The sequence below is a fragment of the Triplophysa rosa genome, linkage group LG7, assembly GCF_024868665.1.
Source record: "Triplophysa rosa linkage group LG7, Trosa_1v2, whole genome shotgun sequence".
In the NCBI taxonomy this organism is placed as follows: domain Eukaryota; kingdom Metazoa; phylum Chordata; class Actinopteri; order Cypriniformes; family Nemacheilidae; genus Triplophysa; species Triplophysa rosa.
The window spans coordinates 5,856,333-5,869,366 of NC_079896.1; the positions used below are offsets into that span (position 1 = coordinate 5,856,333).

Sequence of the window (13,034 nt, forward strand, 5' to 3'; positions counted from 1 at the left end):
CAAAAACTCTTTTAATTTAACTTTAATTTCACACTTACTAACTGAAATGCAAAAAAGATTACTGCGATGTTAGATAAGTGAGTGGAGTTTTTGGTTTACGCCATATGCCATTCAAATCTTGCAGAAGACAAGTGTGGCCTCATCAAGACCTGTTCCCAAATCAGTTCACGAGATCACAAGGTCGCTGTGAGACCCGTCCTGACATGCTTTACTCCCATTGCAAAGCAAAGTACACATAAGCTGTTTTACAAAACCTGGCAAACTACTCTTTATGGCAGGATACTAATTCAAATGAAACCTCATTACTTTTTATACTTTTTTTAAGTATATTTACAACTGACATTTCTTTATCTTTCTAGTTTAGGAACTAGGTTTTGGAACAATGAGATAATCCCGAAAAGGACCCATATGTCTATATAGATTCTAAGACGGTCTGCTCCAATGCTGGTTCCTTTTAACTGATTTTTAACCAGCATTCCATGATGACCTGCATGACTGAAAACCTTCACAGACAATTGGCAGACATTTAAAACCTGAAACTGGTATGGGAATACGAGGGAACGTCAAGAAAAGCAGCACATTATAGAAACCAGCTGTTTTAACCTCAGGTGGAGACAACGTGGGCTCACCGCTAACAGTCTCCGATTGGTGTCAACGGCAGACCTAATAAAATTAAACGAATGGATAACTAAGTACAGTTGCTTTGAACTGAATTTCACATGATGCCTCGTGTGGGCATGTGGAACGGTGCGCACACATGAGCAAACAAACATGCATAAGTCCACGCATGTATGCACATGACCATAGGCGAGCCAAAATATATGCACTGTTTCCAACACATTTTGTGAGTGTGTGAACTTTCATGGTTTCGAAACATACGTTGAAAGAGTCACAACCTCGATTGAAGTTGTAGGTTAATGGTCCAAAAGTCTGAGATCAAATTGAAAATCTAGGGCATTTTTTATGTAAGCCATTCTCATGTAAAAGAAGTTGTAGGATTTTGTACGGTCTTGTGGCGTCCATACAAACTTGAAATACAAAAGAGACTTTTGGACCTCACTGTATATTATATCATAGCTGTCCTTCCGAAACCTTGTATCTCCTTATTTCATGATTTTTTTGCCCTAAATCATTATTATTAGTCACATATACCAAATTAGCAAATATCTAAACAATAAAAATTGTATGTAATCATTTAAAAAGTACAGTATTTTTTCCCATTTCCTGAAAAACAGTGAATTCGTACATATGAGGTTTCAAAAGGGCATTGACAATATGCAACCTCTGTGTTTACAATAAACAGAAAATATGAATATGATAATATATAAAAATGCCTTAGGAAATAAGGACAAGCGTTACCATTTCTTGTTTCACTCATTGCCTTTTAGAATCACAATGTAGGATGAAAGTGTATCTCCAAAAAATCAATTAGTCTTTACAAGATCCCACAATCCCGCATTGCCCTCATGGACTTGTCTTATTGTCACTATATCAGAGCGGTGTTGACTGCAGTATGGCTGTGCTCCAAAGCTCCAAGTAAAGCCCTCGTGTATTGAAAATGTAGATTTTCTGTCCCAGCATCAGTCGAACAAAGAACAGAGATTACAACCCTATAACTTTACAGACAGTGAATTTACTATACGGGATCTTTTCAAGAAGCTTTCTTTCAACTGACGGTTGAATTTGTTAAAAGTGGGAGCTTTCCGCAGGTATTCATCATCTTAGCTAAGTGTTAAGAACAAAAATGACAAGTTGATCTAGAATAGTAAAAGGGGTATTCATGTAAAACTTGAATTTTCCAATAGGGATAGTTTGCCTAAATATGAAAACCATGACATCATTTACTGACTTTAATGTCATTCAATACCTGCTGATGTTTAGCAAAATGTATGTATTATCTAAATGATGACAGAATCCTTATTTTTGGAATAATCCCATTCATGTCCTAACTCATGAAAGGATTTCAGAGGATTTAAATCTAACAATAAATACATTGTTTTTGTTTCATTTGCATTGCCTGGATATTATTTAAAAATAATAAAAAGCAGGAGTCACTATACTGGCATGTCAACTCAACTCACCACACATGTTTTCTCAAAATTAATTTTATACTATATTTTCAGTATGAAAAGATGCAATAAATGTATTTTGATTAGGGCATTCAAAATCCACTTGACGTTCCAAGCTCTTGATATCTTATGTTTTAAACTGTCAAAACAACTAAAAAGTTAGCTAAATCACTAATATTAAACAAGTGTCTCATTTGACTTTAAACTGTATTAAATGAGAAGTGCATTAGATGTAGAAGAGTGGGGTGACATCTGGGCTAAGATGGAACAAATGTAGAGCGTGAGGAAATGGTTCAGGAATCCCCAATTCAGCCTGAAATCTAAGAGCCGGATCAAGTCTTAAATGGAACAGTTGATCTTTATTTTTAACGTAGCATAGCTTGATGTAAGTCATTTGAGTCCTGTGCCACAGCCAACAAATAAACACTTTCCTAATTTACAAAGATTATGTTAAGTAAATGCACAATTGTTTACTTTGCACGCTTAATGTTACAACGATCTTTTTCAAGTAATGATGTGTATCTAAACTCTGCATTCGTAATGTAATTATCTGGTCACATTACGTATTGGAAGACTAACTTTGAGATGGTTAAATCAAGGTCAAGGCATAAATAATACTACATCAAGGTTAATGTTTTCCTGGCTTAATGTTACACTCTCTTTTCAAGGATGTTTTTGTTTCTCCACCTGTCAGATACTTGACAGTTTTCCAGTGAAAATGTGCAGGACAAATTAAGATTAATGAAGGAGGGCTGTACTTGTACAGTTCGGCCAAAAATGATCATTCTGTCATTATTTACTCACCCTTGTGTCATTCTGAACACATTTGACTTCTTTCCTTCCAGATGAAAGAAAAGTGCACTATAATACACTAAAATGTGCTCTCATTCTGTACTTACAAAGAAATGTTTTTAGTACTTCTGAAGATAAACTTAAGAAGATCTCTGTGCTATTTTGAGACATGAATAAGTACAAAAAAAATATTTGAGTGTATTAAGTAGTATATTACGTGTATTAAACGTGTGACAAACGAGCACTTTTACTTATTAAAAGTATAGTAATTATTAATATTCAGGTCACCATTTACTTCCATTGTATGAAAAAGGAGCTCTTGAATTCCGGTACACGAACGACGTTTTTAATGTTCCAGACTAGACTTTTTCATTTTAAGGTGAGTGAATAGGGAAAAACTTAAATTTGCGCATGCGGATTCAATATCTATGACCTCTTTGAAGTAACAATTAGATTACTTAAATCTTCTGTCAGCACTAATATCAAATCACAGCCATTTGCCATTTATTTCTCTAAACTGCCCATTTTCTCCCATCAGATGACAAGAGAAAAGTTACGACTTTATGCCTGATTGCAAATTGCGTGCTCCATTTTTCTCTTTTCTTTAGTTTTCCCCGGAGTCTCTGATGAGACTGACTTAATTAAGCACATGTGGTTCAGATTGCACCAAATACAACCCAACAATGAAATTTGATTTCGCAGAATATATTGATGAAATAATTTTCTATCTTCAGACTTCTAGAAAAGAAGAGAAATGGACACTGCTCACAAAACACAGTTAAGCCCCAAACCAATGGCCTTCCTTCACTGCACATAGCTGCCAGTGACCCTGTCTTTGGATCTCATCATTTACAATTCAAATGCTTTTATGACCGCTGTGCTTCCTACCGTGATGGAAAATGTCTTTATTTAAAAGAGCTCCAGGTTTCTCTACACACAAAATACACTCAACGATTTAAGCTTGTTTGAGTTTCTCAGCTGTTCTGTATAAGCACACACACAGATATGTCTTTATTTACTTTTAGGCGTTTAGCAGATGCTTTCATCGGATTTACAAAAGTGAAGAGAAAAATGAAGATATTCAACTTAGTGGCATACTTATGAAAAGTGCTACAAAGATTCAACAATTGTTATAGAAATACATATAGAAAAGGGAGAGTTAATGAATGTATTGTATAGTATTTTCATTATTAAAATATAAAAATATAATATTATTTAAATATAATAATATATTATTATGATTATTATCTTCGTCATAAAACACACACAAAACTAATTACCCAGAAATTATTATTAATAATAATAATAACAATAACGATAACAACAATAATAACAATAATAATAATTTCTGGGTAATTATTTTTGTGTGTGCTTTTAAAAGAAAATGTAGTGATATACAGTAACTGATGATATAATCCAAAAATAATTTGCACATTTAAAATAGTATTTAAAATGTATGAATGTCATTAACAAAATATTGAACCAAGTGGAATTTGTGGACAATGAAAACTAGCTATTCTTTATATTATTTCTTTATATTTAAGCCCTAACAAACTTTGTAATGTTTTAGGTGTTAAGTATGCTTAAATAACATTTTCTTTTACATTTTACAAACTTTTACAAAGAAACGCATGTATTTTTAAGTGCGCCTTAAAATGTTTCTACTAAACTTATCGAGAACAAGTTACCTTGTCGCGTGCGCAGCTCCTCAGATCGTTACGGTACCCAAATGCGAAGCACTTCTCTCCCCCATAGGAAGTCTCAGGCAATTAGATCAGTCAGAGTAGAAGTGCTCGTACTCTACTCAGTTGCTCCGAGCTCTTCTAATGACTTAAACCCCTGTTATTCTGCGGGCGCCCTGGTTCTGTTGGATTTTACTTTCACAAAAATGGGATTCGAGTTGGATCGTTTTAAGGGTGCCGTGGACCCGGACTTCAAATGCAATTTGTGCAATAAAGTTTTGGAGGATCCGCTCACTACCCCGTGCGGTCACGTCTTCTGCGCCGGCTGCGTGCTGCCGTGGGTCGTCCAGCAGAGCAGCTGCCCCGTCAAATGCCAAAGGATCTCCACCAAAGAGCTCAACCACGTTCTTCCTCTCAAAAACTTAATATTAAAGTTAGAAATCAAATGTGACAATCACTCGCGGGGCTGCGAGAAGATCGTCAAGCTGCAGCATCTGGCGGAGCACGCGGAGATGTGCGATTATTCCCCTGCCAAATGTAGGAATAAAGGATGCAACGAGGTACTGAACCTTAAAGATATGGATGCACACATGCGCGAGTCCTGCGATTACAGAGCGGTCGGTATATGCGAGAGCGGATGCGGATTGATGCTCACCCATAAGGAGCAGAAGTTAAATAACCATTGCTGTTTGAAAGCCCTAAGAGTGCACAACGGTGCGCTGCAGGGGAAAGTGGTCAGCCTTGATAAGGAGCTGAAAAAACAAGCCCTTAAGTCGGGTAAAAGAGAGAAATCGCTTGTGGCTCAGCTGTCAGCGGTTCATAATGAGCTTCAGATGACTGCGCTGAAATATCAGAAGAAATTCACTGAATACAGCGCCAGGATTGACTCGCTGTCCAAGAGTCTTTCTCCGCCGTGTAAGGTAAGACTTTTAATGATAGCAACATTATAGTTCTGAACCATATTTTCTGAAAATAAAAAAATCAACTATGTCAACTTTGTGTTAGCCACTGACATAATACGTAATATCGATAGAGCTACTGTAAATAAAAGCGTCTTGAACTGTTTGAAGAAGACCAGTTGTGTTTATTTTGTGTAAATAATCGTGGTCTCTGTGGTATTTGGGCGGAAAGTTGCTGTGATAAATTGTGTTGCACCGTTAACATGGCGAGATTTCAGTAACTTGAAGTTGACACAAAGATTTGTTTTGATTGTTTTGGCAATATTATGTAGTATTTGCCTTCTAGGACTAGTTTAATGTGCCTTTGATCACTATGGAACACTACTCAATCGCTGTCAAATTATTTACTTAGATTTAGTGAGAAATTTAGTTTAGATTAGAGCCTGTGGGAATTTCATAGCTAAACTGGACACGCTACTACACAACCCAGTGATAATAATGGGAACGCTTCGGTCAGGTCGCGTCAAGCAGAGACATAAAGAAGTTTGTGATTGGTCGCCTGCGTGTGACGTCGGATTGCGTCGGCAACCGGACGCGACGCTCACCTGCGGTGTAAACAGGTTTGCCTTTTTGTTAAATTTTATGGCCTGCTGTTATGTAGTGCATATGTTCTGCTTTGTTTCAGCAAAGTTAGGTCAATATTATGGTCAAATAGTTCTGGCTCTACAGATTTTTGTCAAGTTAAAAACTTACAATAATATCCAACTTTGGTCAACATTGGAATAGAAACACAATGATTACATTCTAGCTTTTTTTTTGTCAAAGTACAAAGCTTTAGTTCATCTAGTTCATAGAATATCATGAAGTTATCATGATAGTGATACCCGTGCTGAGAACACAATAGAAACCATCACCTAAATTCTAATGGATGTAATGGTATACTGGGAATTGGGTTTTAGGCCAATGGGAACTGTTTGGCTCTTTGTGTCTCTACTGGTGGTAATGTGTTGGTACTGGCAGATACAAACCAATAGAACACCGTTACATCTTACTGAAAAGGCACAAAACACACCACAAAATGAATTTTGTTGTGGTTTTAATAGTAAACAGCTGATGTTCATAAATGTATTTGTAATAGAGTTTATAGTTTTTTGTCCTACTATCATGGTACTGCCATTATATTTGTTCAAAAACATGGTAATACCATAATATATGTTACACATGGCATATACCATGTGTAAAAAACACTTTTGATACTGCTATATGTTCTATAAGAGCTGTGAGACTCTTTTGCCTGTGTTAGCTGTAACATGTTCTCACCTCAGGACACGAGCATGGAAAATTGCAGTCTCTACAGAATGAGACAGATAACCTTACTCAGCCGCTCTATATGGAGCACACAATATTAAATCTCCCACTGAGTGAACATGTTTACGGCCCCAAATGATGTACCAGTGACTGCCTTCCTGTTGGGGAATGTAGTCTCTCTTGTTATTCTCATCACATGGTTCATCGGTCAAGTGAGTTAAGGCGGTGCAGAGATGGAGAAAGGAGGGTGATGATGGGGAGCTGACAAATGCAGGATCGGACCTGTCTGCTGAACGCTGGCCTGTTGATCCAGCTGCTCTCAAGGAAAAAGTGACACCACTTAGATTTGGTATCAATTCTGCAGCATGTCGGCATCAAGCATCTTTTTACTTTAGTTAGTTCCAGTCCTTGAATATGAATAACTATGGCAACAGAGTGCCATATTTATTTTAAGGGGTGTCAATACCTTCTATGGACATTGTTTCTCATGGAATTATGGGCTTTGTTCCTATGACCTGCTTCTGTAGGGTGCATTCCTCAGTTGGAGACATCCGTTGCATACACGCAGCAAAGATAGTAAAGGGGACACTGTACATGCCACTGATGTCTGTATTATATTTAGACACTGTATGCTGTGGCACACAGAAATGACAGCTGCGTTCGTGTTTTTCAGCAGGAGATAAAAAGCTGACACCATTCGGTTCTACGCGTTCCGACGTTCATCTGTTGAGAGAGCTGCTTGGTGCAAATGTATTAATACATGCCACCAATGAACAGGGAACAAGGCCTTAACCCTTAAAGCCACCGGTCAATTGACAGCTCCTGTCCCAAGATGCTTTAAGCATTCAAGAATGATGTAGATAGCAGGACGTTTTAATGACTGTAACAGGTGCACCTCCGTACTTGTGCTCGCACACCTCTTTAGGTAACGGTAAATGTAAAGCCTAATACCTGGGGATAATTTAAGAGCTCGGGCTAAAAACTACACACACGTTCTGAAGGTTCAGTTATGAAATGCCTACAGCTGAGTTTAGGTGTTCAGATGTGTTCGAATTCTAGATGGAAATCCAGTGTTTGGTTTGGATCTTTATGGATTTTTTCTATTGTATGTTTCAAATTCAAGCCAGCTATGTGTAAAGTAGTGGGTCTTAAGAGGCTTTATTCCCAAAGGCAAGAAAAAATGTCATTTTTCTGATCCGTTCATTTTCTTGTCTGAACAAAACCACATAAAATCCTATGTTTTCAAACACGATCCAAACCGCATCCATATGTGGTTTGAAATCTGATTAAAATCCGATTTTTTGGAATGTGGCTCAGTTTAAACAGTCAGGTCTGAAATGACATGACAAATGAATATTATGCGAAGTGTGCAATATTGTCAGTTTCCAGATACAGTAATATTCAGTCACTATGCTCATATAGTAAACTCTGTTATGGTGACCATGTAGTGAATAAATGAAAGCGGTTTTGTATACAGTAAACGCATAAATGCTTAAAATGTTTTCTGTGTTGAAACCAAATCAGTTTGTGTCCAATGTGAACAAAACTTTTTAACTGTTGCCTCTTTTTTTAGGGTGGAGAGACCAAAAATGTCACCGTTATACTCCATCGGGAGTCTGGATCTTTAGGATTCAATATTGTTGGAGGAAGACCATGTACAGTAAGTCTAGATTTGCATCTTCTTTGGCCTCCCTTTGATCTTCTGTTTCGACAGTGGAAATTTATTTGCATCACACATGGGAAGAACAATGCCTCGCACAGTTTTTAAACGACCTCCTGTAAAATTACAAGCAAAACAAAAATAGAACACAAAGCACTTGCTGTAACATAAACTGTTATTTTAGTACAGTATCGCTATAGCATTTGACAAATGAATGATGTGTGGTGTGGCTTCACAACGAAAAATGAAAGAAAGCAGTATACACAGTATACTGTACAGAGGCCACTTTGGTCCACCCTAGTAGTTGTGGTGTCCATATCAGTGTGAATGAGGACCAAACCCTTTCTGATGTGCTTGTATGTGGTTTGTCTGAAATAGAAATGTGACGCAGTTTAGAACCCTAAACCGGACCGTTGCAGCGAAACCTTCAGAAGAGGAAACTATTAAAACGTTTCAAAGACATTTTCGAAGACCCAGATGTAGCCTCGACACAAGTTTTGAATGTTTTAGTATGAGTGTCTGCTAACATGAGTAGAAGAGGTCAGTCACTAATAAGTGTAACGCAAATGGCGATGTCTCTAAGCAACTGTACAACTACTTCAACCTGGCCATGACCCCTCTCTAGCAAATGGTTGACATGGCACCTGACCTGTCTGCTTGCAAGACCAAAGCTCTGTTTCAAAACCTATTAAGCTGCCTACCTAGGCACCATTTTAAGGTATTATAGGCATACTTTTAATAACGAGCCCTGCAAAACGCAGCAAATGTTTAAGGTTTTACAGTGGCCAAAATTAAAATTAGCATAGCATGTATCGTTTGTGGAAAAGACGATAGTAGTTAGCTGCATACTGTATGCAGGCATCTTAGTACAGTAAGGTATGGAAAATATGTTATTTCTTCTACAGCATAACCAGGTGATTCTTGGGGATGTAATAATGTGGTAAACAAGGATGTTGTTACTTTTGTGATATGGGAAGAGGAAAGGGTTTTTATAGTAATTAACTACAGAGTTCACAGTTGAACTTCCTGTGGTTTCCCAAGTATTCCATTAAAAATTACAGCACAGTGTCGCACAACATGGCGCAGGGTTAATGTGGTTTGATGTGGTTCAAACAACATTTTGCTGTAGGCTTTGCTGTAACCTTCCTGTGCTGGTTATATTTTTATATAAGGAAGGCTGAATAGATTCCCACATGTATCTTTTACTTTTCAGTCACACGTTAGCGGCTAAAAACTTTTACGAACTCAATATTTGACAGTGTTTTTACAGTAGAGCTACACAACCTGCAAACCTTGTGCGCCACCTGCAAACAATTAACTGTTGTTTTGAATGTTGTGTCTTAAAGGGAGTTTCTGTGTTAAAGTAATGATCTTGCGTAATCTATGTGTCCCTGTATTATTCAACAAGTCAGCTGTACATCTGCGTTTAGTAAAACATCCTATTTTAGCCAGTTCTATTTTTATTTCAGTTTTCTCCATTTGGTCTGGATTTATTTTATTGGTCTGACTTTTCTGACTTGCTGTTGGATTGCAGGATAATAAAGATGGCACTTCAAATGAAGGAATCTTTGTGTCGAAGATTGTGGAGAACGGCCCGGCGGACAAGGAAGGGGGATTGCAGATCCATGACAGGATAATGGAGGTAAAAGCCTGTGTTTTAAGCCTTACTGCGTGACATGCAACGTTTTTTGGCAGAAGTATTTTTCCTGTGCACGGCGATAGCAGAATTCTGTGATGCAATCGCAGCCATTTGGAGCTTGTTCGATGTTTAAAATAAAGATGCAGAGCTGGATTGGACCTGTGAGGTTTCGCTGTGGATGGAGTTGGCTGGTTAGGATAAACTCAGATTTACATGGAAGAGGTTTTATTAATGTTTGCTTTGTAGTGTAATGCTTGAATAGGACGTGTAACAAACCTGTGCAGAAAATCTCCATTTGGTTGTTCAATGTAATTTGGTAAATGTCGTTTACCGACTTTTGAAGGAATCCTTCCTGGCTGGCATTGGGTCAAAATGTTCTCTCTTACCCCTGAACAACATCTGACTGTTTTAAAAAGGCCAAGCTTTCCCGGTGCTCACTTTTGAGGGTGCATAGAAACTCAGTCCTACAAAGGTTACTTGTATAGCTGCAGGAATGTGTAACAACGGATGCATTGAATTCGATGTAGCATGTTATAAATATGCCCAGGGGCTTTATGATTGTTTAGCCAAGTTTATGTAAATATTTTCACTTCACATAGTCAAATCATCATTCATAGGAATGGCCGATTTCACGTCAACTCTTCAGCAAGATTTTTACCCCTTAAGATTAATTGACAGCCTTACTTTTTAGTCGTAAAATTAATTTGTGCTTTGAAATTAATATGTGCAGTATTTCGTGTACTAAAGCGAAGAAAAAGTATACTAGCTTTTAAGAGCAGCCACATGTGGTGCACTAAACATAAGTGTCTTAAATCCCACTGGTCGTACAGATATGCTGTAAGCCCTTGAGACAATGGATAGATTGAACTTCCAAAGGCGACAGTAATGCAGTCGGCGCCTGGTGACTCAGGACCAGTAAACTGGCACTGTTGGAGGACGTATGAGAACCAGATTGGGTAATGCGTGTGGCGGAAGTGTGCAAGCGTAACTTACTCGGGGGGGGGGGGGAAATAAGTCCAAGTGTATTTAGCGTGCCAACTGCTGCTTTACTGTGAAATTTGAGCGATCCTTGCAGTTTTTGTAGATGTCATCTACATTTCTGCTTTTCTATCGGTATAACAATACATCGATATTCGAGAAGGGTTATCAGTGACAGTACTTTAACAAAAGAAAGATATGTTGCTCTAGGATGGCACAAGACCTAGAAAGTCATTTTTGTCTTTTTCATGTTAATAATTAGGGTGAGTCAGCATGCGTGCCAGAGGATGGAAGTACATAGGGAAGAACATGAGGTACTAAGCCCTAGGTCAATCTATTGAATAACATTCATAATTTACAGTCAAAAACTTCCCACCCAGTGCAATGCGTTTGGATCATATGTACATGTGAATAACGTTTCCTTTAGGTGATTTATTGACACTTTGTAAAACTACGTTAATAATGTTTCCATCATATAAAAGGCTGTAATAATGCTTTATCTCTGGTTGACACCTGAGGTCATGTTGTGCTACTTAAGACAGAAACATGAATTCTAGTTCTACGTTAGGGCCTTAGGTGGTATCACATATTTAATTATGTCGACTTGAGAAATTACTTTCTGTAGAAATATAATCATAGGGGAAGACTTAATGCAAAATGGGTGGAGCAGTTTTGTTGCAATTGTGATCTTCTTTGCACGCAGGTAAACCAACACCAAATAGTCCCATCCTTTACAGTCACGGTGGACTGGAGAGCCCTCTAAATCCAAACACTCCTCTTTCCATTTTCCATCCATCATTTGGATTATCCTCTCATCTCCTCTTTTGCAAAAGGTTCCATATGTATTCTTTGGCAGTTGCAGATGAATCCTGTGATGTAACTGTCCTGTTGAGGTTTAGCACCTTTAACCTATTTTTTAGATAGCTACTTTGTAGGCTTTAATATGTTATGAAAATATAATAATAATATAAATAGTATATAGACTTTTCAAGATGTAAACACTGGTCCAGAAGCACTTCTGGTTTCATTTTTTTTATTATTAAATCTCAAAGATATTCGTTAAACATTTTGATTTGGTTAAACATGTTCTGTTGGTTGTAATTTTGTTCAAACGTTTGTGTAGTGTTAAAAAAAAAAGTTATTTTTGCGAAGCGTTGGATCAGCATTGTTTATGTTTACGAAGTGGTGTATATGTTAAAAGTATGTACATAGTAGAAAAGAACACCTTAGTGACTTTTGAATGAGCATGCACTGCTCACATTTTCTTTCAAAATTGTAAAAAGTACTCTTCATCAAACGCAGATGAGTACATTTCATGCTGTTTACCATTCACACGAGACCCACACGGGTGACTAACTTTGACTGAGTTGCGTCATCATCCCAGCAAGTGCGTGTCCAAGCGGAGCATGTGAATTTGTGTCATAGGGTGACCGGGGCCATCGCGGTAGTCAACATGCCTTACGCACATGTTTCTGACAGCAGCTGGGCTGAGTGAATCACTGGCAGAACACAGAAATTTCAGCCAGCAACACGCTGCACGGATCATCTGGCCCTTATGAACGTGCTCGAATATATTTTACTGCCCGACTTTATAGGAAGAAAAATACTTAATTGCTCACATCTTACTGCGAGTGAATCTGGAAAGTCAAAAAGCTTTCACTACTCGCACTCACTCGGGCCGTGTTAGCCTTAAAGAGGTTTTATGTGTCTATGTCGCACATCCATGAAGATCAAAAATCTTTACGTAGACGTCTGAAGGAGAAGCGTCATGGCAGATGTTCCCGTTCAGCTCTAGAGAGGCAAGTTTGAATGATTTGGGGAATGAATAGTGGCCTTGTTCAGCAGAGACATTTATTTAGTAATAAAAAAGATGTTAAATGGTGCCGTGTTTGCTCTCCGCACTCTTCGAACATTTTCGCACATAGCTAGCAGTCGTGGTCGCCTGCGAAGGTTTGATATATGGTGGATTCGGATTTAACACGAGGCTTGTGGTAAAGAAACTTCTTT

General features: G+C 37.9%; 1 protein-coding gene across 2 annotated transcripts in view; it reads left to right on the forward strand.

Annotated features, from left to right (window-relative positions):
- The first annotated feature begins 4,581 nt into the window (after positions 1–4,581).
- Positions 4,582–13,034, forward strand: part of pdzrn3b (PDZ domain containing RING finger 3b) — a 77,846-nt gene continuing 69,393 nt past the window's right edge. For both annotated transcript variants that reach the window (XR_008963284.1, XM_057338887.1), the window contains exons 1-3: positions 4,582–5,463; positions 8,324–8,410; positions 9,945–10,052. Coding sequence is in view for 1 of the 2 variants with exons in the window: in XM_057338887.1 (XP_057194870.1) it covers positions 4,591–5,463; positions 8,324–8,410; positions 9,945–10,052 (1,068 nt within the window). In the remaining variant the exon portion in view is untranslated. The remainder of the gene's footprint in view (positions 5,464–8,323; positions 8,411–9,944; positions 10,053–13,034) is intronic.